The following is a 27997-nucleotide window of genomic DNA, read 5'->3' on the forward strand; positions in this document are numbered from 1 at the left end:
GGAAAGTTGGCACCAGTGTTTGTTGATAGTAAGACCAAAGTGATGGCAGGTGCTACGCAGCTGGTCAAGAACAAGTAAGTATGCCATTCATGACAAGTGAAAAATCAACTCACTGTCTCCAGAATCAAAGTTGATCTATATGGTTAATTTCTATCCATCAGAAAACTTCTGGACTGGGCACTGGGGGAGTAACTGGGCTTACGGTGAGTAGGCCTACAGGCACATTTTAGGCCGCATTTTCAATTTCTTTGCGTAATGTGTGGTTAAAATGTACAACAATAACATGCACTGTGATCCTAATAACTTCAACAATATATCACTCTTGCTAGGCTGTAATGGACACTGGGGGAGGAGACTAATTTGTTACTGCAGCAAGGCATGGAAGCTGTCCAAAGGGAGTTTGAGAAGTTAGACTACTATGGCGGAGTTGTGTTGCTAAGTGGGAGCACAGGATCAGGTGTGTTAGACATGGTCTAAGACTACATTTAATACGTGCGTCTGCTAAAATATGTGCCAGAATGCCAATAGATAAGACATTTCTAACTTATTTATTGTCATTTATAATATTATATATTGTTTCAGGGCTTGACTCAAGGCATTGTGAGAAAGTCTGAGAGACATTTCCGGCTGGACACATTCTGACAGTGTCAGAGTGTCAGAGTCAAAACTACAACTCACTGCTGAGTCTAGCTTTCCTGCACAAGTCCTAACAGTATCTTCAATGTAAAAAGGTAATTTAATTAATCTTGTATGCCCCTTGCATGTCTTGCAGGTCTGCTGATGGTGTGCTACTATTTCAAAATGACCAGGCCTTGAACTGTGCTCAGGCCATGAGAGGCACCCCAAGGAGCATGCCTTTTTTTCTGTAGTACCTTCAGCAGGTTCTCTTGCAGACATGAACACAGAAATTGCCTCATGCATGGCTGGACTCTTGCTGCTTGTCCATAGTCTCACCACTGCCAGATAGGTTTTGAGCAAACAGGGGAGTGACCTTGCTGTAAATAAAATGAATGAGTCAGTTTAACATGTTTATTGATTGATTCATGAACATTGACATTTTTTGTTAAAATGTAAACGTTTTCATTTTACATTGTTTTCACACACCAGTAGTGGCTTGACTTTGGGGATTGAGCCCAGGGAACTTCTAGGATTATTGTCCCCCTTACCTGCAGCCAAACTCCTATATACCGCCCAAGCTTGTTCTAGGTTTGTGACATATGTCAGTATTTGTCTGGTAGTTGGGATTTACTTTAAATCGTGCTGTTGAACATTTTCTGACAGACAATCCTTTTGTTTTACTTAACTTGATACGTTCCTGTTACAGCGAGAAGATAAAGTGTGACTATTTGGCCCACAGGCACAATCCATGAAGTTCAACAGCTTTCACTAATAGGAACATCTGTATCCTTTGATAAACTAAAACTACCACTCATTTGATAAACCAGAGACTCTGACACACATATGTTGGTTTCCAGTATATCTGGTACATTAGATCTAATAAACAATCATTATGTTTGACTATCTTACATTGTTTTGTAGATGATTTATCTTTGACTTTTTTGCACCAAGTACGGTAGCCGGGCAGTGTTGGCTGTGGCCGGAGGAAACAAGGATAAATCTTTCCTCATGTCCAAAGCAATTAAAAAGTTGATAAAAGTGCACCAATGTGTCTCTTGGAATCCTTTTCCCAGAGACTATTGGTCAGTCTGGGAAAAGGATTCCAAGAGACACAATCAATGTGCTTCTCGAATGATTAATTTAGGAATTGACAATTAGGCAAAGGGGTGCTTTTACACCTATAATGGCATACCCTTATTTCAAATGTGAGTGATACCTGAATTATTGTCCAGGAATTAGTTACTCCTAAATGTTATGTTTTAGTTTTTTATAGATCCTCAAAACTATTTTGGAACAGTTTTGTTACAGCTCCTGTGTGATTCAAACTGTGTGTTCGAATCACAACAGTGTTCCCTGTCTGCTGGGTCATGTGGTGCAGCGAGCTAGAGATATACTAGAAGCCAGAGCCTTTCTGCTCTGGTACCAGCACTATGGAGTTGAGCAATCAGACTTCCAGCAAGCTCTTGACACATGCTGCACCCAATGACAAATAAGGCAAATAATGTGTTGTGGATGATAGTGTTGGTTATTTTTTTAATAACCCATTAAGGTGCTTTTGTAAAGTTAATTTGTAGTGTTGCTATTAGAGCTGACCGATCGGCGGGCCGATATATCGGCAGGCCGATATTATTGGACGATATTAGGCATTTTCCTAACTATCGGTATCGGCATTTATGAACCTCCACAGAAGAGAGCAGCTCTCTTCGCTACTTCTGATTCTGAATCTGATGGAGGAGGACTGTATTGAAAAATCTATAGAGCCGAGCCTGTCATCAGCACGGAGGATTGTCCCTTGGAGTGGTGGTCCAAACATGTTAGGGCACACAACAAGTCTGCCTGCCTTGCACACAAGTACTTGGCAACACCTGCCACATCAGTACCATGTGAGGCACGGAGGTTGACGCGTGCATTGATTTTTGTCTAACATTGTCGAGTGTTGTCTGCCGTAGGCCTATACTACCGGAGCCAACGCTGCTGCTGATATTGCTGTTGCTGCTAGCTGTGTGCTTTGCTTGCATATCATATTTAAGGCTGGAAGTACTCCAGTGATAACTTAACTGACAATCAATACAAACAACCTTGGTTTTGTCAACCGAGCCGTCTGGCAACTTTTTAAAATGAAACTTCCCATTTAAAATCCCTCTCCATCATTCACTATTCAGCTACCGTCGGCAGTCCGTCGAAGTCATATTACAACAGGTGATTCCCAGGGTAAAACAGAAACCTGCTTTAACGGCACTATTTTTTTAAATCGCGTTAAAGTGAGATTGTGTTAACGCGTTATTATCGCGTTAACTTCGACAGCCCTAATTTTTATACATTTTATTTATCAGAACTTTAATATGTTCCTCTGTTCTATTGTGATAATAAAACAAACAAGTTTATTTTTAAACTGCATTATCATATTATAGTGAAGACTCATAATAATAATAACAGGAGTTAGATGGCTGAGCGGTTAGGGAATTGGGCTATTAATCAGAAGGTTGCCGGTTCGATTCCCGACCGTGCAAAATGACGTTGTGTCCTTGGCCAAGGCACTTCACCCTACTTGCCTCGGGGGAATGTCCCTGTACCTACTGTAAGTCGCTCTGGATAAGAGTGTCTGCTTAAAATTACTAAATGTAAACTACAAATAACTAATGTTATGGAAATCAGTTGATGTTTTGTTACACGTTTCTGGATTTTAAAATATTTATATATTGGCCATTATATCGGAATATCTAATTTTTAAATCACCAAATATTTGTATCGGTATCCGCCTTAAAAATCCTTATCGGTCGGGCTCTAGTTGCTATGGACAAGGTGGTTTGGATAATGTACAGATGTGTGAAATGTTATTTGTTCACCCAAAACACTAGAAATGTCAACCACACTATCCTCTGAATGTCTCAATGGGAATATTTGGAAATGGTTTGGATATATAGATATTTAGGGAATAGGAATATAGGCCTGGTGGTGTGTTCGGTATGGAAGCAAATCGTTACCAAAATTCAAATGCAAATGCATTTCCAGAAATGCATTTGCATTTTAAGAATGTGGCTGCGTTATTTGACTCATAAATGAAATTAGTAATCAATCATCCTATTTGCATTTTAATGTTCTTCTTCAAGAGTGCTCAATCTTTCACTTAATTAAAATGAAAAAGAAATAGACATTTGAGATTTAATTTTCAAAACATGCCCCAGCAAATAGATACCAAAATTCAATTTGAAATGTAAAATTTGAAAATCAAAATGCATTTCCAGAAATGCATTTTCATTTTAAGAACGTGGCTGCAAAATCGTGACCACAATTCAAATTCAAATGCATTTCCAGAAATGCATTTTCATTTTCAAGAACGTGGCTGCAAAATCGTGACCACAATTCAAATTCAAATGCATTTCCAGAAATGCATTTCCAGAAATGCATTTTCATTTTAAGAACGTGGCTGTAAAATCGTGACCACAATTCAAATTCAAATGCATTTGCAGAAATGCAAAATGAACGAAAAAGCATTCTGAGCGGCGCAGCAGAGTGACGTCAGTAGCCGCTCTTCTTCAGCTCCCTGCTGACCGAGCTATCCATCTTGTTCGGTAGGGGGCGGTGTGCACATCTGCATTGCATTACATTGCAAATGTGCCGGGAAATTGATTGAATTGCCGGGTCTTTAGAGCAGCGTTCCCCAACCGGTGCCCACCGGTCCGCGGACCGGTACCGGTCCGTGAGTCATTTCGTACCGGGCCGCACAAAAAAGAATTAATAACATTATTTCCTTTTAATTGATTATCAGAGTCTGAAAGACGTTTTATTCTGAAAAATGACCTGATTCTCTCCTTCTCCGCGGGCCTTTTCCCCTGAGCAAAAAAGCTCTGCAAAGACGTGTGTTTACTCATTTTTTAGCAAGTTTGTGGGCTTTATTGAACGGTATCATGCGCGTCTCTTACTCTTGACACATGACAAGTGATAGTTACCACTCAATGAAGCCTGTTTGAGACAACAACTCTATCGGTGTTTTGGATGAAGGCTATCCTGAGATCGCCACTAAAGCACTGAAAACCCTGCTTCCATTTCCAACATCAAGCGGGATTTTCTGCCGTGACAGCAATCAAACAACATTTTGGAATAGGCCTGAACTGGATATAAGGAACGCACTTCGGGTGTCACTGTCGTAGCTTATAGTCACACACAACAGTGGGACTGACACATCGAAAGCTAGCTAGTAACAATATAACGATGGAAAACCAGGCTAAGAAACTTAAAGATGGGTCAATTGAAAAAACGGCTGTTTATTTTACATAAAACTCCCAAAACTATTTTTCGCTTAAATCAGCTAAACTAGGTGTGGAAGTCACTAACTAGGATCACATCAAACCCAGAATGTACATGCATTAGCAGCGCAGCTGTCCAGGGCCTATCTTTCCTCCCAGTCCGTTCTGCCGGTCCGTGAAAATATGTCTTACATGAAAGCGGTCCGTGACGCAAAAAAGGTTGGGGACCGCTGCTTTAGAGGACGCATCACAGACCATGGCGCTCCCTCAAATTGTGCAAACACTGTTAGAATTAGCTGAACAGGTAGAATCTAATAATATATCTGAGTCTGATGCCCGTGACCGAGTAGAACAAGTCATAGAGAGCTTGGCTGCATACTCTGCCGTCACAGATTTACACATTAATAGTAGCTCTGCCACTGTTTTATTAATTGTTTGACATCAAGTTGCTCAGTCTGTGATGCGTCCTCTAAAGACCCGGCAATTCAATCAATTTCCCGGCACATTTGCAATGTAATGCAATGCAGATGTGCACACCGCTCCCTACCGAACAAGATGGGTAGCTCGGTCAGCAGGGAGCTGAAGAAGAGCGGCTACTGACGTCACTCTGCTGCGCCGCTCAGAATGCTTTTTCGTTCATTTTGCATTTCTGCAAATGCATTTGAATTTGAATTGTGGTCACGATTTTACAGCCACGTTCTTAAAATGAAAATGCATTTCTGGAAATGCATTTGAATTTGAATTGTGGTCACGATTTTGCAGCCACGTTCTTAAAATGAAAATGCATTTCTGGAAATGCATTTGAATTTGAATTGTGGTCACGATTTTGCAGCCACGTTCTTGAAAATGCATTTCTGGAAATGCATTTGAATTGTGGTCACGATTTTGCAGCCACGTTCTTAAAATGCATTTTCATTTTCAAATTTTACATTTCAAATAGAATTTTGGTATCTATTTGCTGGGGCAGGTTTTGAAAATTAAATCTCAAATGTCTATTTCTTTTTTCATTTTAATTAAGTGAAAGATTGAGCACTCTTGAAGAAGAAAATTTAAATGCAAATAGGATGATTGATTACTAATTTCATTTATGAGTCAAATAATGCAGCCACATTCTTAAAATGCAAATGAATTTCTGGAAATGCATTTTCATTTGAATTTTGGTAACAATTTGCTTCCATAGTTCGGCTGCTGTCCTCAATATTATAAAGACTGGTAGGTCAGACGGGAGATATGCTGGTTGATTTAATGGATTTGGAGTAGGTGGGGTGATGTGAGCCTACTATCAAAATCAAGGAAGAAAACCAATCTGCAAGCGATTAGGCAGTTGCATGTGAGCAGCATGAAATGCAAAACGCGGAAATAAAATTAGTGGTGTGGAGGGATTGGGAAGGGGGAAGGTTAGGACTGGTGGGGAAGGAAGTGTTTTTTTGAAGGACAATGTAATGTAGGTGGGCCGTGACTGCAGCACAGTAGGTGGCGGTATATGCACCTTACAGTTGGATGCGATTTTCAAACCAGAACTCAACAAGAAGAAGAAACGCGGAAATAATATGTTCTCGCTACCCCAACTATAGTAAAAAGGCCTTCCTCCTTACGAATCAACAATATCACTATCCGGGTTTATTCTTTTAGTGACACGAGGACAATTTCATAGATTTTTACTTGATCTGAAAATTGTTTTTTCACTTCCTACTTGTGTAAGTGTGGAATCCTAATTTGCAGAGTAGCATCTCTGCAAACCCGCATCAAGGCCTAGCCTACCTGTAGCTTTGGAGCTAATGAGTTTGTGTAAAGCAAAATGTTGCCTAGCGTGATTGTGGGAGTGGGAAGTGGACGGTAGCAATACCGTGTATTTCCAAAAGAGTTTAGCTATAAGGTATTTATGTTTAAAACCAAGAAAGGTACATACGTACAAGGAGGTTTGCAGCTAACTGCTTGTTAGATTGCTGCTCGCCTATCCTGACATCTTAATGAATGCTCGGTTAGGCTAGCTAGCATGCTACTGTGTAGCTAGCTCTCGTCTCGTGTGTTTCTGAACTAACGTCGAGCCATCGAAAGTAGCCCATAACTTATAATCTAGCGTTACGTGACTACGCCTGGGTGTCAAATGGGCTAACCTTGTTGAACTAGCCAACAGAGTTTTTTGTGTGATGTCCGTGAGTTGATGATGGTTCATTGAACTACTCAAGTAATTGCTATATTTGTGTGGTACAGCATCAACCTATGTTGTACGTGTGTGGTCATGAGCTTTCTTGGATGTAGCCTGGCTGGCAGTATAATTCATATTGCATTGTCAGAATTATCAAATATAAAAGTAGGTGTATGGATGCACGCTAAGTTTAAGGGGGGCATGGCGTTCGCTAATATTTGGAAATAATAGTTGAAATAAATTTGAGCTGTTCTAGTTACTGGTTTTACTGTTTAGCATACTTTGGCAAGTATGCTTTTACTGTAGTTTCAGAAGGACTTAGTTGATCTTCACAACTACAGTGTTTGCCAATGTTCCGAAATTGTTGTGCCTGACTTGGTTAAATATGTTCTGGTCTATTTTGTGCATGTTTGATCTGTCATCTGTTTGATTTGTATACAGAGCCCATACCATAGAGTAGTGTTGAAAAAAATAGCATGGAAACGGTGAACTTAACTTTTAATACTGGATGAAATTATTGAAGTAATGCGAGTGGGAGACTTGCATCCGAGTCCAACTGTGAATGTACCTTCTTTTGATTGGATGTTGAACCACAGAACTTTGAATAAAGATCTGTGTCTTTGCTTTGAGTCAATTGGAATGTTGGACAAAGGGCAACAATTTCCAAGCTACAGTGGTGACGATTGTTTCATCGTTCAGTATTTGAGTTATGGCCAGATACCTTTAGTGCCACAGTAGACAAGGCTCAGAGGTGTTATGGTGGAATGTTGTGGAATTTCTGGTGAGCCAGACACTGGTTGTGTCTGTAATAATGCTATTCTGTACCTCTCTGTCTGCAGGTGCTGTTGTTTGTGCTTCAGCATGGCGGTGGTCATCCGTTTACTGGGACTCAGAATCACTGCGGGTTCTGAGGATATACGCAAATTCTTCAGTGGCCTCAAAATCCCTGATGGTGGGGTGCATATTATTGGTGGGGAGCGTGATGAGGCTTTCATTATATTTGCTTCTGACGAAGATGCAAGGAGAGCAATGACTCGTTCAGGCGGTTGTATAAAAGGCACTCCGGTTAACTTACTATTGAGCAGCAAGTCAGAAATGCAGAGCATTCTAGAGGCAAGTACAAAAAAACCTGACCTTAACCAACAACGACCACACAAGGAGGAATTTAGAAGACGTGAAAGTGAGGCTACTGACCCCTCCTTCAGTGAGAAACTATCCATGGAGAAGCGAAGAGCTATTCCTGAGATGGGGAATCGATTTGTCCAGGATCCTCATGGTGAGGCACACATTCAGAACCGCAAGTCAGAATCTAACAGTGTGGGTGACTTGTTCTTGTTTTTGAAAGGAATGCCCTTTTCTGTCACTGAAGACGAAGTGAGACACTTTTTCCAGGGGTTGATCATTGATGCCATGATCCTGATGAAGAACCACCGTGGGCAAAATAATGGTAAAGGAATTGTGAAGTTTACAACGAGACAAGATGCAAGAGAAGGTATGAAGAGGGACAGGGAATATATTGGCTCAAGGTTTGTTGAACTTTATCCAGCTACAGAGGAAGAATGGATCAATGCAAATGGTGCAATGGCGGCAAATGCAGATGAATTTACCCACAAATATCGAAAAGGGTCCCCCCCCCCATATCGGCAGAGATATCCTCAAGAACGTGCAAGGTCACGCTCTCCTGTGGGCCACTCATTGAAGTCTGCTCCTCCTGCCGATGAGGAGTTCTGTGTCTTGTTAGAAAACCTCTCCTATTCAGTCCAGAAGAGGGATGTCAAGGAACTCTTCAGGAATGCAGGCCTTCAGGATGATCAGATTTTATATCTGCTTGACAGCGAAGCAAAACGGACAAGGTCACTGTTTGTGTTGTTCAGAAGTCTGAAAGACTATTGTGATGCCCTTACCCATCATAAGAAGGAGTTCCTTAATCGATGTCTTTATATCTCCCCAATCTCAAAAGAAAAAATGGTTTCCATTCTGGAAACCAATAAACACACGGCAGATGAGCTTCCTGAAAGGCATAGTAGGTCTCAGGAAAGGCTGTCTCTGTCTCACATTGACCCATACAATTCTGATAAGGTTTGCCTCTATGTGCGAAATCTGCCTTTTGATGTCCGCAAAGTTGAGATTATGGACTTCTTCCTTGGCTTTAGTATCTCTGAGGACTCTGTGATCTTGTTGCGTGATAACAGGGGTGCTGGTATTGGAGAGGCTTTGGTGATCTTTCAGACCGAGGTAGAGGCTATGACTGCGCAGTCTTTAAATGGGCAAAGATTTCTTGGTTCAGAGTTGATGCTGAAATGCATCTCAAGGTCTCAGATGCGTGAGTTTGGTGTTGCTGACCCTGCAATGGACGTTCACACAGTAAGGGAAAGAAGCTCTGAGAGGTACTCTGCCAGGAACAGAGACTCACTTCTTCATTCTCATGACAAGGAGTACTCTGATTTCATGACACCCGATGGCCACATTCCACTGACAGACCTGCAGGTTCACATCCGTGGGGACAGTAGTCTTGACTCCAACTGTGCAAGTCCTTACGGTCAACAGGATGGTGGCAATGGATCTTTCCATGGTGGTTTTGGACCCCCCCCCCAACATTATGATGGCCCCACCTGTTTGAAGCTGGTTAATCTACCGTTGCAAATCACCATCAATGAAATCTATGACTTTTGTTATGGATATCGTGTAATTCCAGGGTCTATTTCTTTGCAGTATAACAGAAATGGTATTCCTAAAGGCTCTGCAACAGTTGTCTTTGAGTCACGCCAGGAGGCATTGACTGCGGTTGAGGAATTGAGTGGAAGACCTATAGGCATGCGGAAAATACAACTCGTTTTTGTTTAAACACCTTGATCAGACCCTTGGTGGTCAAGATTTGGTGGAGACATTCTAAAGAGGTAAAAATAGTCCTATATTTTTTATTAGTGGTGTGGATGGACAAAGTGGTTTGTGAGACCACTTAAAATGAATTTGTGAGATTCATTGACTTTTGTTAGTATTATCCTTCAGTGAATAATGGATATGTTGTGATGAATTTTTATTGATTTTTTACTCCAAATTTAGCTAATGCATTAAAGTACCATCGTCTGTGCAGTCTTTGTTCAGAATTATTTTGTGAAATTTGAATAGCATATGGTACAAAAAACAAAAGTGCTATTTTTTATTTTACATTATTTAATAACCTTACTGTGCATTACTCATTTGATTAAAATGCTCATCATTCAATTGTCTTCTGTTGTCACCTAATAGCACACTTCAACCACTCATGGAATACAAACTAAACTTCATTTAATGTAGTGTCATTTACTATATAGTGTGACTGTAATACAATTGTGATGTACTGCAAGTGGATCTTGAACTGCACCTCTGTGAAACCATTTCTAACCTGTACATCAGGTAAAGTGGTGTCCTTAATTAAGCATGTACATGGAATTTCTTGATCAACTGTTTATCATTACTACTGATAAAAAAAAAGCTGCATGAGGTATTAAAATATTTTGCTCTACACCTCTTGTCAAAGGATGGCCTTAGACCTCTTAATGGGGTGAAATTATTGCTCAGTGGTTGGAGCACTTAACTGCAGATCAAGCTCGCTGGTTAAAATTCCCCCTGTACTTCACGTGAATTTGGAAAATAATCTTCTGTTAAATGAATACGTTATTATTTCACTTGTACTACATGGTGCTTTGAAACAAATGGTCAATTTGTTGTCTCTGGTTTCTTTTTCCAAGTGTGTCACCTTCCTACAGCTGATGCTAATATCGGTATTTCCAGGGGGAATTGAATTGAATTTGAACCTTTAGATTGGCATCAACTCTGTTAAGGTAACAGCTGCCATTCAATGTCAATATGTCTAGACAGTGAGAGTTAAGTTACATCACAAAGTTCACAAACAAATGGTCTAACTAGGCAGTTGGCAAGAGCATGTTTCTACCAGACGCATGATGCACTCAGATACATATTTTTACATGATGAAGGTATTAGGACAGTTGGTGACAAAGTCATTGTTAAAAACATTTTATGTAACATGAAATGCCAAAGAGAACGGGACGCTATTGGTTATAACTCCTGTCACAAGTTCTGGGTGGGACTCGAGGACAAGGGAGAAAACTGAGAGACGGACAAAACGGACTGAACATATTCCTGTATTCTTGGAATAAGCAGCAAACCTGAGCAGGTGAATGATCATGTGCATATGGCTCTTTAAATATATTTGATTGAATTAAACAATTACACTTATTCTCAGTATCGCAACTGTCGGTTTGGCTAACCTACTGCTAGCTACGCACATTATAGGCTCCACAAAGCAGCGAGCTGAATGATGCTGTGTTTTGTCGTGGTGTGCGGTGTTACAAAAGTTTTAATCTGTTTTGTAAAACCGAGTCAGAAAGGTCAATTGCTTTATTTTGAGTAAGTCATCTAGCAAAAATGTGGATATTGTTTGTATATTGCGTGTGAAATTTTAATTATTGCAGTTAGCCAAGCTAGTCTAGCTAGAGCTAGCCTTGCTATGAAAGTTGCCTGCTGATTCTGTCAACGTAACGGTTAGCATCACGGTCGGTGATGAGTAGGCTAGTTGAACATGACTGAAAAAGTTTGTCAAACCATTTAACGTTTTAGCTGGCTAGTCGTATCAATGACCGCATTTATCAAACCAACACCCGGCTTACCACAAACGCAACGTAGGGATTCATATTTTTCTTGGATTCTGTGTGTTAAACTAGGATGGAGGTATCAAGAAGAAGGAGTTTGCAGAAACACCTGGAGCCAGCGAGGCCACTACGCCGGTTCAATAATGTTGACCAGGGTAGCAAATATCATATTCCATCCATGGCTGATATGTATCTACACATGCTAAATGTAGTCTTTTCTCATTGCAAAAATAGCCTACATGTTTGACATACTTTTGTTTCACACAGAGCCTTTTAGAAATATGGATACATTTGCATATCCACAGGTGGAAGACAAATCAGTGAGTGTCCTTTTAAATTATTTCTCAGATTATTGTTGTCCACTCAGCATTTTTGTAATGATCATCTATTGACCTATTTGTAAGATCAACAACATTGGAGTGGAACAATTCTACAAAATACTACAGCTCCACACACAAAATGAGGAGAAAAGTCATAAAGGTAAAGCAGTATTTGGAAAGCAGTATTCTACTGCATCGTCTTCAAATTAAGCATCGGGAAAAGGTTTATCTTTTCCAAAGGACACACTTCAATCTGAGGTTAAAAATGGTCCACGGTTTTGTGATTTGACATTTTAAAATGTTCTTTTTAGTCCGAATATGTTACAGTAGGGAGTTTCTGATTGAGTTGGCAAGCTCCCCAGTTGCCAAAAGGAAGCCTGATTTCTTACCTGAGCACCCTGTCGTTCTGGAAAAGGCGGTGAGTGTATAGGGTTGTACAGCATTTTGTTTTGTTTGGGTAATAAAATGAAGGGTCTAATAAAGTGTCTACAGAACTTGGTGTCTGTCCCTCACTCTAGATCCTGTCATGTATGTGTAGCTCTTAAGTAACCCAGGTTAATTTATTCTATAGAGAGATCCTGGTCTACCAAGGCTGGTGGAGAAGTGTGACAAGAGGTGGAATGAAGGAAATGTTATGTGAGTATAATTACTCATCTAGATTGTCAGAATTGACACCTGTGCTGAAAGTTGAAATGTAGGCGTTACATGTGCCCATCACCTCTCTTACTTCCTTTTACTTGTTCAAGTTCTGTCTTGTTTCCCTAAAACATCATTTCTAATGCACTGTCTGTCTAATGTACCTGACAAGATGAATCATTTGTTTATTAACGCCTATTTCTATTTTTAAGGTTGCCTAGCATGGATGAATTTTGACCCGTGGTGCTTTAGTACAGAAAAGCCTCTTGCGATGCATGTTTATATACATTTAGTTTTCTTTGAAGAGGGATCATAAATGGCACTTAGTCTGAGACTTAAAAGGATGATGACTATTATCAAAATGTTGCATTTGTATTAGAACTTGAAAAACTTATTGGAACTGCCAGTGCTTTTGTGGAGTGGAGACACTAATATGACATAACAGACAAGCTTGCAAATGTTGCCTTGAAATAAATCTAACGTCATATTTGTATTCCCCCTGTACTGTGAAAAATATAAAATCATACCTGTCATTGCAGGATCAAATTACTAAGATTTGTAACTAACACAAGAGAAAGCAAGAAACTCAGGTACAGACAAAACATTGGGGCAGGGACACAAGGGAACAGATTACTCACACTTAAGGCAACCCAAAAGACAATCTGACGAAGGGGGAACAGACAAAATAATACATTGTGTAGGGTGACTACAATGGACAACAGCTTTGTGATTACAAACGAGACAGATTTGTGGAGAGCTAGGAACCAGGGGAGAGAGGGAGGGGGACAAGACATGCCAACACCACAAACACAGAGAATTACAAAGAAACACAACAGGGAGGAAGGAATCTCACTAGAAACTAGGGGAAACACTGGGGACAATTCCATGTTTCCAGTCCTGTCCAGTATAGCTTTTATCTACCATAACTAGACCTCTCCAGAAAATAAGGCGTCACAAACTTGCATTGATAAGGCAACTGTGGAACCATTTGAAACCTGCCAAATTAGCTGACCCACGCATATGAGTGTTCTATGTTTATTGACTTTTTTGGGCTTGTGGAATGGAAAATGTTTTCATATTTAGAGTATTTGTTTGAATTTAATTGCATGTATTTTTTGTCATAAGCTAAGTTGTTATAAGGCATTTGCCTCTTTTGGTTCAGTCTGGTGGTAAGGCTTTTTTGGCCATTGGGTTCTGAAAAAGAGAGTGCTAATAGTCACAGTGCCATAAAAAATGCAAAAAATAAGTTTTGACTTTGTGGCAGAACTTTCATATTCTACTGAAGGAAATTGTTTGATTTGACTTTTTTTGCCTTGTGTTGTATCCTGCGCTCAAGACATCAAAGAGTGGATTTTTATCTTGATCAAAATTGTTAATCTCTTTATAGGCCTACCAGCCTGTGTAAGCATTCATTTTGAGGTGTTGCTTTAAAAATATTGGTTAATAAAATATGAATGTTTATGCATTGTCCTCCTATACTAAATTATTGTAAGTTTGTGAGTCTATAAATTTCGCTGCTTTGCCATCTTTTTTATTTTCTGTTCTTTGTTCATTTCTGTCATTGAGAAAAGCGCTCAGGCAGTAACGCAAGTTGACGCAAAGCCGATCGTACATGCTCAGTCAGTGGTCATTTGGGAGTGTGTAAACTGGGCTATAGCTGCTGCTCAGATCGCATAACCGAAGCTTTGCTGCTTGTGAACCGGTGTCACGTCCTATAGTGAAAACTACTTGGATATCTCCGGTTAGTGAACGTTGAGCATTTCCTGGAAAACGAGCATCAAATTGATAACCAACATTAGTGGAAAGGAAGTAACATTTGTTTCAGGTAACACTTTCTAGGTCACAGCCTACCTATGTAGGCTATTCAACAAAATAATCTAGAATGATTTACGTTGTTATTCCGTCTTGTTTAGGTAGCCCATTTGTATAGTAAAACCTCTGGTTTACCTTCGCACGAAAATGTCTATTAGTGCTATTACCATTGAATATTTTTTGTTGTGCCAAATGATCGGATGTTTATTCGTATTTGATCGCATAGCAGTCATGCTTATTAACAAAGAAACATTTATACATAGGCTACACCTGTCAAAGATGGTGCTCAACCGTAGGCTTATCTTCACTGCTAGACATCTCTCACGGATGTCATTATGTTGCCAACCTTTTATTGGTTGACCGATATAGTCTAAAATAGCGATGTGAAGTTAGTTTCATATTCGACATTCAATATTCGTCTCACATTCGGGAAACGCAGCGTTTGCAGCGTCGGGTTAGGGACCGGGTTTAAACTACCCGTACAATTTTGAAAAATTATGACATAATATTTCTATGAATATAAAAGCTCAAACGGACACCAGATTATTCAAATAATTTCTGTTCTACTTCCACACCCACTCTTATCATTTTTTTTTTATAATCGAAAATCGCTAATCTCTGAAAATAGCATGAAATCCACACTAATCTTAATTTATAATTTATAACTTCAAACTTGTTAAAAAAAATTAAATTGACACCAGATTATTCTAATAATGTCTGGCCTTCTTCCACACCCATTACTTTTTCAATCTCACATTTTTTTTTAAGAAAGAAATTGCTAATCTCTGAAAATAGCATTAAAGCCGTGCTAAACTAAATTCTGACCAATGGCCACACAGCTGCAGGTCAACCAGCAGCTAGTCTGTGGTTTGATTGTGACAGGATAACCAACGTGTATTTGCTTTTTACATCAATATGCTTTCCACCAAATGCATCACAGGACAGCCAGGGAGATGGACAGGAAGGGACCAGTACCTCTGTGTTGTCGTCATAGGAGATTAAAGTCAATTTGGGGACTTGGTCCCACATTGTCACACCAGCGACCAGTCCGATGTTCACAGCTCAATCCCCCCACACCACAGGGGAGGTGAGGTGGGCAACAGAGAGAAGAAAGTATAATTAGAGAATGCAAAGGGACAAATAACAGTTACAATTACAGTAAGGGTTAGGTCCCCACCAGTCAAGTGTGAATTAATGCAGCAGTTAAGCAAACTAAAGAGTTTTTGATGTAGACCTAAATGCCAAGACAGCACCAGCCCCCTGAGAAGATATGGAGAAGGACTTTCGGTCCGCACCTAGGTGCTTCTGGAAAGCTGTCCGCCACCTCAGGAGGGGGAAGCGGGGGACCATCCAAGCTATGTACAGCAAAGATGGGACGCTGTTGACTTCAACTGAGGAGGTTGTTGGGCGGTGGAAGGAACACTTTGAAGACTCCTAAATCCCTCCATGTCCTCTAGGATGGAGGCAGAGCTGGATGGGGGATGTCTGGACAGGGAGTCAGGTGGCTGAGCGGTTAGGGAATCGGGCTAGTAATCTGAAGGTTGCCAGTTCGATTACCGGCCATGCCAAATGATGTTGTGTCCTTGGGCAAGGCACTTCACCCTACTTGCTTTGGGGGAATGTCCCTGTACTTACTGTAAGTCGCTCTGGATAAGAGTGTCTGCTAAATGACTAAATGTAAATGTCTGATGGGGGATCAGATTCAGTGTTGCGAGAACTTTACCTAATACAAAAATAAAGTGAAGCATTTTCTTTTAACCGTTGCGCTGTCTCAGACCCCCCACAGCGCAATGGTTAAAAGAAAATGCTTCACTTTATTTTTGTATTAGTTGTATTACTCTCTGTACTTTGATGGCTACGTCACAGTGACCTAGCCTCGGCGCCGTCTCAAGTCGGACAAAAAGTCTAACCAGAATTCACTGTTTCAAGGCAGCCGGCTGCAGCGCTGCATGAAATCAGTCCATGTCGAATGCACCTATATATTTAGCAGACGCTCTTATCCAGAGCGACTTACAGTAAGTACAGGGACATTCCCCCCGAGGCAAGTAGGGTGAAGTGCCTTGCCCAAGGACACAACGTCATTTCGCACAGCTGGGAATCGAACTGGCACCCTTCAGATTACTAGCCCGACTCCCTCACCACTCACCACTCAGCCATCTGACTCACTGATATGTCTATGTCTAGGCCTAGACATATGTATATATGTCTATGGCCGAGCGCATTTTCTCAAGAGCAACTGCAAGGGGTCTAATGACGACACAGCTATTTCATGATTGGCCAGACTCACACACGACAAGTTTGACGCGTGTTTTGTAATTATTCTGACATCTTCAGTTTTGCCAACGCTCAAATCCGTTAAAAATGTGTTGAAGAAAGGGTTTTAGTCCGCCTCTTCACTAACGGAAAGACTAAGTTTAATTATAAATAAAGTAAAGTAAGCAAACAGCGCTTGATCGGCCATGACTGACGTCAACGCATCAAACCACGAGAATCTGGAATGTCCGACTTTACAGAGCCGTTTTCTACTCCTCCCCGACTGCAAGCGGCTACTCTCGCCGGTCGTTTCATGCAGCCGCAGTCCATGTCGAACGCACCTATTGTTAGAATACTCTGGTGTCCGTTTGAGGTTTTATATTCCTAGAAATATTATGAGTCCTAATTTCTCAAAATTGTACGGGTAGTTTAAACACGGTCCCTAACGCTAGCGTTTCCCGAATGTGAGACGAATGCTTAATGTCGAATATGAAACTAACTTCACCTCGCTGTTGAAGCTTCTGTCTAACTTGAAAATCCTTTCAGGAGAATGGCAACAGGCGATGATAAGAAAGACATGTGCAGGTGAGTTGTCGCTCACTATTTAGGCCTCCAGTAGACCACGTTAAGATAAAAGTTTCTGTAATTCATAAAAATAATAAAAATATCGAGTTCGTACATTTAAAATATATCAACAGTTGAATAGAGCTTCCTCTTAATTTCGTTTTAGCTCCCATGTAAATTGTTTAAAAATAATTGAAACTTCCTGTATAATGACTCGTGTATACACGAGTCATTATACAGGAAGTCATTATACAGGAAGTTTCAATTATTTTTATTATTAGCCTACAGTAAGGTCTGTCAAGTTGGAGGCTGCACCATTTCCCTTTTATTGTGAACACGTAGCTGGCGCCAAAGAAAAAGTTTACACATGGAATAGAAATGCTGTTCCTACAATTTCTGTTGAATGTTTCATTTTCAATTAACTGCTTATTTCTTATTTGAAGTACTGTCCATGTGCACAATCCGCATCTGGATGCAATGAAAGATGACATACTCTACCATTTCAATCTGGGAACCTCAACTCACGACCTACAAGCTATGTTTGGCGATGTTAAAGTAACAATTTCATTTCATCACATTATCGTGTGGGCAAACTTTAAAGATCGATTACAGTGTATTGCATGGCTTTCACATTGTCCCTTTAGGTGAGATCATGTTGCCCTTTTGTGTTTTTCTCATCCAAGTCAACCTGATCTTCTTTTGTGTTTGTGTCTCAGTTTGTGTGTGTTGGAGGCAGTCCCCGGAGGATGAAATTGTTCATTGAATACATTGCTGGCGAGCTGAGTTTTGAGGATCAGAAATCTGAGTTCCCAAACATTTGTGCTGGGACTGACCGCTATGCCATGTATAAAGTTGGCCCTGTGCTGTCTGTCAGTGTATGTAAAGACCTATGACTAACCATCTAAATTACTGTTGTGTCATAAGATTTTGAATTGAGACACATATGAGGCACTATTATTATAGGATTTTCACACTGCATATTCTTAGCCCAGGGCTGTCCTTAGCCCTAGGCTAAGAGTTGACCCTGGGATAACTTATCCCTGTTTCACACTGGCACCTCTTAGGCCTTTGTTTAGTTGATTTTCAGGGGATAACCCCACAAACTTGGGGCTAACCTTGGTCCAGAGCAGGGCCTGCAAGTCCTAGGCTAAAGTCGGGGTTAGCCCACTTTGGAATGTGCCAATGTGAACATTTTCTTAGTCTGGGACTCAGAACCTTCTAAGAATGCTTTTAGCCTTGGGTTAAGTGCAGTGTGAAAAGCCTTGTGTTCAGAAGTACAATTGTAATTTGTATGTTGTTTGTTACATGCTTTATGTTTGCAGCATGGTATGGGGATCCCATCTATATCCATCATGTTACATGAACTCATCAAGCTCCTGCACCATGCACAGTGCACAGATGTTACCATCATGCGCATTGGGACCTCGGGTGGATTAGGTAAGTATAGCTGGGTTAGGGTTAGGGTTAGGGTTAGGGTTAGTAAATATTTTAAATATATAATATTTAAAATGGAGCACTAGTAGTCAGTTTCCTCATAAAAAGCTTTAGACCTTGTCTTTTCTTTGAGTAACAATAACAATAATTGACTACATTGTTGGACCCTGGTTACAGTAAAACACAATTCAGTGCTGTGATCAGTTTTGTTCTCCCGTTGTTCTTTGTAGGCCTTGAACCAGGCACTGTGGTTGTCACCAAGGAGTCAGTGGATGCCTCATTCCTGCCCAAGTTCGAGCAGGTCATCCTGGGGAGGACAGTGGTTCGCAGCACCGACTTGGACCAGTGCCTGGCTGACGAGTTGTTGCAGTGCAGCAAGGACCTGGGCCTGTTTGACACGGTTGTTGGCAAAACCATGTGCACCATGGATTTCTATGAGGGTAGGAGGTCCATTGTACGCCCATGTTTTCCCCACAGTGTGTATTTATGAAGTTGTTGCATTTATTTTAATCTTTGTTGACAGTAATTGTTTGTGCATCCAGGACAAGCTCGTTTAGATGGAGCCTTCTGTTCCTACTCTGAGAAGGACAAGCAGGAGTACTTGGCCAAGGCGTATCAGTCTGGAGTCCGCAATATTGAGATGGAGTCCTCAGTGTTTGCTGCAATGTGCAAACTCAGTGGTTTACGAGGTAGGAATATACGAGCCCTTCACACTTTGAAATGTCATGTTTGTCACCCTCACTTTTATAATCCCTGTCACAGACTGTGGCAGACCAATCAATCAATCAAACTTTATTTATATAGCGCATTTAATACCAGAAGGCAACACAATGCGCTTCACAGAAGGGAGGGAGGGGGGGGGGATACAAACACTTATGTTTGACACTAATTTCAGAACAAACAGCCCCCCTACCTTTCAAGCCAAGCCAAACCTATGCACTTGTTAGGACCCACTTAGTCGAATACAAAATGGCACATCAGCAATTAGGCTTTGTGTTGCTTTGTATTATAAGCTTTATTGAAGTGACATTTTGAAGAGGAAAAGGCACAATAGTAATGGAGCTTTTGTTCTCTTGCTTTCGGAAGCTGCTGTCGTGTGTGTGACCCTGCTGGATAGACACAAAGGAGATCAGCTGACCAGCTCCCATGAAGTTCTTCACAACTACCAACAACGTCCACAAATACTGGTCGCCCACTTCATCAAGAAGATGTTGAATGCTTCTGGCCAAAGCTAGTATGTTGCTTGTTGGTAGGCTGCTGTAACTAGGTATTTGCTGAAATTTGAAGCCTAGTGTTAGAGCATCCCAGGGAAATTATTAGTGTAGCCTGAATTTGATTTTATTATTCAATCACAATCATAAACACATTCCTAGATATTTATTGCTGCTCACTATATCTGTGATTATTATTATGAATGATTATTTCTTAGTGATTGGTAAAGAATGCAATTTATAGATTGGCAGAAATGGAACTTAAGTTCCTCTTAAGTGTAACTGTGTTGGCCCATGACTATGTGCAATTTTTTTTGAAAGAGGGTCTTTCAAAAAAAAGAAATTAGAAATTAGAGAGCTAAAAGTGACGTAGTAATTTTACAACCAGGGGTCTTACAGGGTTCTTCGGCTTTGTTGCTATTTACAATTAGGCTAATTATTGATTGAGTTATTGACAATCTCTTTTAAAGACTTCATGACAGGCTCCCATGGTGTAGATTGTTTTAGAGTGTTGTACTTCTTAATCCTACCCTTCTGTTTATCCAAGCAAATTGTCAGGTGAAATTAAGAATTCAGCTCCTGAAGTCCAATTCTACTAGATGGTGTTGTAGACTTATTATAAAAGGATTATTACAGGTGCCTCATTTTCAAATCTACCTCTGTTTGCCCAAGTTCACCAAAAGCTTTAAATGTAAAGTAAGTTATTCTATAGATTGTTGCATTCTGTGACATACTGTTAACACAAACCGCTATTGAACAAAATAACGTGTCCTGCCCGAGTATTTTATTAATCATAAAGCAATGTAATCTTCATGTTCTTCCTGCAAAAAGATGTCTATAATGATCTCAAATAAATACATATATACATACAGTATATTTATAGATATATTCATAGATATATATTTATATATATTATATATAGATATATTGTCCTTGGGCAAGGCACTTCACCCTACTTGCCTCGGGGAGAATGTCCCTGTACTTACTGTAAGTCACTCTGGATAAGAGCGTCTGCTAAATGACTAAATATATATATATATATATATAATGTCTAATAAAAAAAATATTTCCTGCAAAACTTGTGTGTAGTTGTGATCACTACAGAGGTTGTCATTAATCATATCTGCCTTCCACATCCTGTGTAGTCGCTTATATCTTGCTCATGCTCTATACTACTGTGGATCTATGCTTTAGGGCAGGGGTCGGCAACCCGCGGCTCTAGAGCCGCATGCGGCTCTTTAGCGCCGCCCTAGTGGCTCCCTGGAGCTTTTTCAAAAATATGAAAATGGAAAAAGATGGTGTGAACATATTTTTTGTTTTAATTATTAAAACAGAAATGTTGAAAAAATAATGATACACCACAAAATGTGTATGTGTATAATAAATATTTTATTTCAACATTTCTGTCAACGAAGATTTACGTCATAGCCTGCGACACACGTTTCTTTCAGCTCGGCGTAATGCCAGACAGGTGGCTGTTGCAAACAAACCGGCGGGTGTGTCATGGGCCATGGATCCCAAAGGGAAAAAGAGAAAGATAGCTGAGGAGAACAGAGGATTCAACAGTTTTTGGACCGAATCATTTGCTTTCATTGCCAATGCGGAAGGATTGCCTGCATGTTTGCTTTGTAATGAGAAGTTGTCAAATAACAAAAAGAGTAACGTGGAAAGACATTTCCAGGGAAGGCATGCTACATTTGCAGCCGAGTACCCAGTTGGGAGTGAGAGAAAAAGTGCGATTGCATGAATGCTCATTATGTATTTGTAGCCTACTTATCATGTTGATAGTAATATAGCTAATATAGACCAATTATCACCCTACGTCACACCACTGTCAAGCATGCTCAACTGCGCATGTCGGCTGCAAAGGACGGACTTCTCCCAGGTATACACTTGGATCAGGTCATCATATATCTCTGGCCACTGGATTTCAGAGCTTGACATTAACTTTTTGAGGCACTTGTCCTTTGAACAAATACATTTACGTTTCATTTGTCCATGCACAAAAGTCACTTGACCCCCGATACCTTAAATATCCCGACCGAGTGATAGGGCAAAACTAGCCTGGCTAACGGAGATAACTTTCTCAGGCAAATGACGAATGAAACAGGCTCGGTTAAAGAAATCCGAGATGTTGGCTATCTTCAGCAGGCTCGTATCTACTAAAGGTAGTCCTCCCTGACGTTTTTACTGTAGAATGGAGTGAACGGGCAAAACTAGGCTGGCTCGGGCAAAACTAGCCTGGCTAACGAAGGTCGCTTTCTCAGGCAAATGATGAATGAAACAGGCTTGGTTAAAGAAATCCGAGATGCTGGCTATCTTCAGCAGGCTTGTATCTACAAAAGGCAGTCCTCCCTGACGTTTATAGTGGAGAATGGAGTGAAATACAACATTGTGCACACTGCCAGTGAGCGACCCGAGTCTGACTGAGGCTAACAACGTCAAAACAGTGTAACGGGGACGCAGTCTCACTCAGATTGCCAGTTTTACACAAATCACAAAAATAATCGGACCAGCTGGCTAAAAGAAGAATTCCCATCTCTTTAAAGCTGCCCTGCTTGACTTTTGTGCTGCCTTCGGGTCACATGACCCAAAGGTTCATAACGAACCATCGTTGTGTTTACCCAATTTTACCCAATACAAAAACAACTAAAAATAATTTTCTTTTAACCTTTGCAATGTGGGGGGTCTGAGACAGCCCAACGGTTAAAAGAAAATGCTTCACTTTGTTTTTGTAGGCGGTAAAGTTGTCGCAATACGACGGTGGGTCACAATGACTGATGGGTCAGAATGACCCGAAGATAACACAAGGGTTAAAGGTGTATAATTGACTGTAAAACTGTAAAATTATGAACTTTGTGACGTGAAGACATAGCTGCCGCATAAGATGCGGTCTACCGGGCGACATTCTCACTCAAATTTCAAGACGTTCGTAACCCAAATCAAAATTCTGATGTGACAGATCAATGGGGAATCCACTTTTCTCTTAAAGGCTGTCCTTCTCGACCTTTTTGGTCTTTTTAAATCCTACTATTTGTATAATCCGTGTACTTCTCTAACCATTATAAAGGCTATCCTTTCCCGGTTTTCTGCAGCCACATTGCGCGCGCATCCCGAATGTTTACAAACAAATAATTGGTCTATAGACACTTACAGCATGTGTTGCCTTCATTATAAGCCATATATAAGGCTTTTAATTTTTTGCGGCTCCAGACAGATTTGTTTTTTGTTTTTTTGGTCCAATATGGCTCTTTCAACATTTTGGGTTGCCGACCCCTGCTTTAGGGGAATCTGACCTATGCCATACATTGCATTGTGCTGTCAAGTCAATCCGCAGCTCCCACCAACAAGGATGCTCAATAATCCTTTTCATGGCCCCTCATTTACAAAGTTACGGTAGGTTTGGTGAACCCGATACGCGCTCTAAAGCACGCAATGTGCGATATTTCAAATAAAGAATTAAAGTGGGTCTAGTTTTGTGATTACTTTCCGCTATTAAACCGTATAAACTATGTAAACAAAATTCACTGCCATTGGTTGTAGGACGTATGCTTTTCTTGATTCGCGTCAAGATACAGAGGGTTTCCAATCTGCTCGTGCGGAGTCATAATCATAGGCGATTCTAGGTTATAAACGGGGTGCAAAGGGTAGTGACATTTACTTTGTTTACAAAAATATGCTCAAAATTAATAGTAGATTTTGAAAATTAAAATGAATCATTAGAATACAACGAATCATGAGTATACAACTCTGACATCACTTTAAAATGTTCCAAAATCATTTAATCGTTTTTTTATTATTATTGGAAAATAATTTGTTTTCATCCCAACAGTAGGGGGTGCAAATTCACCCCCTGCACCCGAGGTAAAATCGCCTATGGTCATAATTCAACCCTCCCATCTTCAGCTCGGACTCTCATCCAAGCCGGTCTTATTCGCTGACTCAGTGCCTTAAAACAGCATTATCTCCCAACTTGACCAGTCCTGCAACGTCCGCTGCTAAAGAGAAAAAGCCATGGCCAAAACAGCAATTGGTAAGATGATTGAATTTAAATAACAGTACCTACAATGTACGATCGTCTCAGACACCTGCATCTATCCATGGAAACCTTTTTCTTTGACTACACTGTTGAGGCCTGGGATCTGTACAGGACATGTAAATAATTATTGACATGCAAATCTTTTATAAACGATGCCGTAGACATTATTGTCGGCTGTTTTGAAAAGAGAATTTGCCCTACAATTTGAGGTTTTGACGGGGGTATTAGAGCAAGAGGGTATTACAGTCTCTCAGAATCGGAGTAGGCGTTGTCCGTAGGCTTGCTTATTTCTGCAAGACGATTAAGAAATATTTGATCAAATCAGATATATTTTGTTTACATGATCGTGATCCCGTATAAAACCTTTCCGATGTTTTATGCACGATGCTGCACCTGCCACTTTGATTCAGCGGCTGATCTAGCAGCATAATGCAGAAAGACCCCACCCAAGACGCCGGTTGCCTAAAGCCTAACCGACCATTCAAAGAAAACTTACAAAGACTCAGATCATTTATTTTCATTTAACGTCAACGCGACGTTCTGGGTCAGAATGTAGATCAATTTCGTTGTATTATATTGAACGAAACTAGGCTTAATGTAAGCTATAGGATAAATGTACTGTTTTCACACGTTTATTTTTCTGGATTGAAATCACCCATAGATACCCTACAACTTGAACTCGGACAAAATAGTTATGACAGACCCTTATTTGGGATTATTATAGACCTAATTTTGAAAACTCTGATTAAGACATTTATCATATTAAATTCCTAAATATTTATATATGTCTCAAGTAATAATCTGGATGCTCTGTAGTGGAATAAGACAACATTGTCTTGTCTTTGTTTCCCATTGATAGACCTATCTCAGTAAACCTGTGACAGATATTGATGACTCACTGCATTATACCAGATGTTGACTCACTTTAGGTTCTCTCACGGAAAACATCCTCTTGAAACAATGTCATTTTATGATGCTATGCATGTGTTGCTAACACATCTCTTTTGTCACAAAGCTACTGACGTTTTGGAGCACGGTGCATCCGTGTGATTGGTCAAAGTGGCCTATCTGTAGGGAGGCAGGCTGGGTTGAGTTGTGGCATGCAGGTGTAGCAGGCCAGCAGGCAGCTGGGTGGGAGGTGGTCCAGCCCTGCAGTAAGCTAGCTGTCCACACTGGCCTTTGCAGTTGTGTCTAATCAGTATTGACTGTCTGCAGTCCCCTCTGGATAGAGATATGTTGCTGGTGAAGTGAATGGGCTGGGTAATACCTAGTGGGGATACTGTCCATGGTGGTTAGAGGTTTACTGTGGTGGTGTAATGGAGGAGGAGATTAAGGTTAATGTTTAGGACTAAGGTCTTTAGTATGAGATGTAAAAACAAGAAGTGGCCACCAAACCTGAGGACCACCAGAATGTATAAAACTATGTAGCCTTCAATAAATGTTGCCTTTAATGTCCTTCTTTACAGTAATTATTTTTAGTGTAGATGTACATGTATTCATGCAGAAATATATTATTCATAATGAGGTGCCATAATGTGGACTGGAATCAAACTGACAAGTCTTATGTGTTTGTATTCCCACAGCATACAAAGAGAAGATGAAGGAGTTGTCTGTCCTCTCCCTCATCTGCTCCTGCTTCTATCCAGAGTCCCAGAAGCTTGTCTGTGAATTTGAAGGTAAGACTCAGGTCAAGCTCCTTTCTCAACACAGATGCAAAGACTGCGTGTTGTCTGTTCTTTCCCATACCAGATGACTGTAATCTCTACCTGCTGTCATCCCAAAACTGCTTACTAATGCTGGCTTGTTTTGCAGACATGGAGGTGAAGCCTATCAACAAGCGAGCATCAGGCCAGGCCTTCGAGGTTATCCTGAAGCCCCCCTCCCCAGTGTCAGAAATGGCCCACAGCATCACCATGCCTCCCAAGAAGGATATCTCTCTGGATGACATCCAGAAGAAGCTGGAGGCTGCTGAGGACCGCCGAAGGGTAACCACACTTTGCTGACCTCCAGGGGAGGATTATCCCAGACTTGATCCTGTTTCTATAAAGTATTTGTTTAAGTGCATCTACAAATACTGTGTGTGTCATGTGGTTTTGGCTCTAGAGTATGGAGGTGGTGAGGGTTAAATAGATGGTTCCTTTCATATGGTGCCCCTGTCCCATGTGTCAGTCCCAGGAGGCCCAGGTGCTGAAAGCCTTGGCGGAGAAGAGGGAGCACGAGAGGGAGGTGCTGCTGAAGGCCATGGAGGAGAACAGCAACTTCAGCAAGATGGCAGAGGAGAAGCTCACCCAGAAGATGCTGCAGATCAAGGAGAACCGCAAGGCCCAGCTGGCAGCCATGCTGGAGCGTCTGCAGGAGAAGGTGAGATTTTGAGATCATGGACCTGTCACCAGCCACTGAGCGTCCTCAGGGTTGAGGTGTACAGCAATAGTCATAATCAGAAGTGGACGAGTGAAAAAACAACAAAAACATGTCAAGAGTTCTTCTGGTAAACTGTAGAAGGATAGCAGTGATTCATCAGTTTGTAACCTTGCAATAGCATTCAGTCACACCACTATTATGGTCACATGGAAATCCATCATGTGCTGTCCATCTTCTGCTGTGCTGTTCTGTTGTGACCTTCTCACCTGCTCTGCCTGTGTCTGCAGGAGAGACATGCAGAGGTGGTGCGCAGGAACAAGGAGCTGAGGGAAGAGCTGACAGCGTGAGCCTCACCTCACCCTGACCTCAATCAACAGCCCACGCCCTTCCATCCCTCCCAAACCCTAGCCTCTCCAGAAAAGACCCAGAGCCCTATAGGGAGGAGAATTTCGCCACCACACTCTACCCCCTCAATATTTACACACACCCCTCTCTCAGTATTATCAGTGGAAATGAATGAATTTCTTGAATTTAAAGGGAACAAACATTGCCGTTACTATGTAAATACTTGATTTATCTATCTATCTATCTATTGATCAATCGATCTATCTATATCTATCGATCTATCAATCTGATTTCTCTCTCTTTTCTCTCTCTCTCTCTCTCTCTCTCTCTCTCTCTCTCTCTCTCTCTCTCTCTCTCTCTCTCTCTCTCTCTCTCTCTCCCTCTCGCTCTCTCTATCTATCTATCTATCATGTGTGAATGGTAGGTAGTGCAAACAAATAGTTTAGTTGTACAGCCCTGTGCTATTTCAAATGTTTTGTTTGTTATGCTCAAGCACTTGGTCTTTAAATTTCAATCTGCAGCAGTTTCTTGTGAAAGGCTTTGGTGTTGTGAATTGGTCATTAGCTGACGTTTACAGTGTTCCCTGATGATGTCAGTTTCTGTGTCTTTGTGAAGACTACAAATGGGTGGAGTGCTCAGACTTTAGACTACTACAGACATCACCGTATCCCATTTTAGCTCTGCACACACACCAAACACATGCTATCAACGCACATATCTGTGCTTATCAAACTTGCAGAGTGAAATATCAACCCATCCTGACATGGGCTTGATAAACAATAGGTGCTTTATTGTCTGGAAGAATGTGTACCCCGGTCTACAGTATTTGGAGATGAAATTTCCTGAATGTTATGTCATCATACTGGCATGATAAATGACCTTTTAACCCATGAAATATGCTGTTGCCCTTACCTTGATATTACGTAATAGTGTGAACAGTGTGTCTGTGTGTGTGCGTGTGATGGTATTCTTCAGGTGGACTATCAGTTGCATATTTTCCCTGTATTAGTAAGATAGAGAATGACTGAAATTATTATCCATATTCGGCACACTTAGTCATTTAGATTTTTTTATATGCCACAATGATCTGCCTGCTTCCCCTGCTGCCTGTATTGGTCTCATTCATATTTCCCTGCGAAAACTTTGCTGAATAAGGGTTAGGGGTTCTGGTACATGGCATGCTCCATCACATACTTTTCTGTGCTGAAAGACAAGAAAAAGATTTAACTGCCAAATAAAAGAACCAATTACCTACCCAGATTGAATATTGTGGTGTTAGTTGATTAATTAATTCTCAGACACCTTGATTTTTTAATCATTCTCAACATTTGCAACAGTTAGTGCATTTCTCGGCAA

At 40.8% G+C, this 27997-nt stretch overlaps 3 protein-coding genes and 1 long non-coding RNA gene across 6 annotated transcripts; all 4 read left to right on the forward strand.

The window, feature by feature from the left end:
• Positions 1–1103: 1103 nt before the first annotated feature.
• Positions 1104–2287, forward strand: LOC134023951 (uncharacterized). Its single transcript, XR_009930823.1, has 3 exons — positions 1104–1206; positions 1325–1401; positions 1570–2287. It is a non-coding gene; the product is annotated as an uncharacterized LOC134023951 (long non-coding RNA).
• A 4080-nt stretch (positions 2288–6367) lies between these two features.
• On the forward strand, positions 6368–13215 carry gra (granulito). Of its 2 annotated transcripts, XR_009930865.1 has the most exons (8): positions 6368–6562; positions 7854–11191; positions 11739–11821; positions 11934–11986; positions 12071–12146; positions 12298–12404; positions 12558–12622; positions 12835–13215. XR_009930865.1 is itself a non-coding variant. In XM_062466830.1 (7 exons), the coding sequence occupies exons 1-7, from the start codon at positions 11333–11335 to the stop codon at positions 12857–12859; spliced, it is 501 nt and encodes a 166-aa protein (XP_062322814.1). In that variant the 5' UTR covers positions 11230–11332; the 3' UTR covers positions 12860–13215. The 2 variants fall into 2 exon arrangements, 1 of the variants encoding a protein (XP_062322814.1); XM_062466830.1 differs by lacking the exons at positions 6368–6562; positions 7854–11191 and adding an exon at positions 11230–11424.
• A 1044-nt stretch (positions 13216–14259) lies between these two features.
• Positions 14260–20965, forward strand: upp1 (uridine phosphorylase 1). 2 transcript variants are annotated; one of them, XM_062466833.1, is made up of 8 exons: positions 14260–14363; positions 17234–17272; positions 17695–17806; positions 17968–18126; positions 18574–18688; positions 18916–19125; positions 19228–19374; positions 19772–20965. In XM_062466833.1, exons 2-8 carry the CDS (start codon positions 17238–17240, stop codon positions 19918–19920), a joined length of 927 nt encoding a protein of 308 aa, XP_062322817.1. In that variant the 5' UTR covers positions 14260–14363; positions 17234–17237; the 3' UTR covers positions 19921–20965. The 2 variants fall into 2 exon arrangements, with proteins under 2 accessions (XP_062322817.1, XP_062322815.1); XM_062466831.1 differs by having other exon boundaries at positions 14311–14447.
• Positions 20966–23765: 2800 nt separating this feature from the next.
• stmn2a (stathmin 2a) lies at positions 23766–27901 on the forward strand. Its single transcript, XM_062466834.1, has 5 exons — positions 23766–23929; positions 25519–25611; positions 25748–25920; positions 26105–26296; positions 26584–27901. The coding sequence occupies exons 1-5, from the start codon at positions 23911–23913 to the stop codon at positions 26641–26643; spliced, it is 537 nt and encodes a 178-aa protein (XP_062322818.1). The 5' UTR covers positions 23766–23910; the 3' UTR covers positions 26644–27901.
• Positions 27902–27997: the final 96 nt, after the last annotated feature.

This window comes from Osmerus eperlanus, chromosome 7, assembly GCF_963692335.1.
Source record: "Osmerus eperlanus chromosome 7, fOsmEpe2.1, whole genome shotgun sequence".
Classification (NCBI taxonomy): Eukaryota; Metazoa; Chordata; class Actinopteri; order Osmeriformes; family Osmeridae; genus Osmerus; species Osmerus eperlanus.

What these genes read in the sequence shown, in the direction of transcription:
- stmn2a (XM_062466834.1), top strand. An exon ending in CTGCTGAGGACCGCCGAAGG is followed by an intron (nt 25,921 to 26,104) that starts GTAACCACACTT and finishes CCCATGTGTCAG; the next exon opens with TCCCAGGAGGCCCAGGTGCT. An exon ending in TGGAGCGTCTGCAGGAGAAG is followed by an intron (nt 26,297 to 26,583) that starts GTGAGATTTTGA and finishes CTGTGTCTGCAG; the next exon opens with GAGAGACATGCAGAGGTGGT.
- gra (XM_062466830.1), top strand. Translation starts at nt 11,333, where the DNA reads ATGATGCTGTGTTTTGTCGTGGTGTGCGGTGTTACAAAAGTTTTAATC. An exon ending in GTTCAATAATGTTGACCAGG is followed by an intron (nt 11,822 to 11,933) that starts GTAGCAAATATC and finishes TGTTTCACACAG; the next exon opens with AGCCTTTTAGAAATATGGAT. An exon ending in CACAGGTGGAAGACAAATCA is followed by an intron (nt 11,987 to 12,070) that starts GTGAGTGTCCTT and finishes CCTATTTGTAAG; the next exon opens with ATCAACAACATTGGAGTGGA.
- upp1 (XM_062466833.1), top strand. Translation starts at nt 17,238, where the DNA reads ATGGCAACAGGCGATGATAAGAAAGACATGTGCAG. An exon ending in CTATGTTTGGCGATGTTAAA is followed by an intron (nt 17,807 to 17,967) that starts GTAACAATTTCA and finishes TTTGTGTCTCAG; the next exon opens with TTTGTGTGTGTTGGAGGCAG. An exon ending in TGGGACCTCGGGTGGATTAG is followed by an intron (nt 18,689 to 18,915) that starts GTAAGTATAGCT and finishes TGTTCTTTGTAG; the next exon opens with GCCTTGAACCAGGCACTGTG.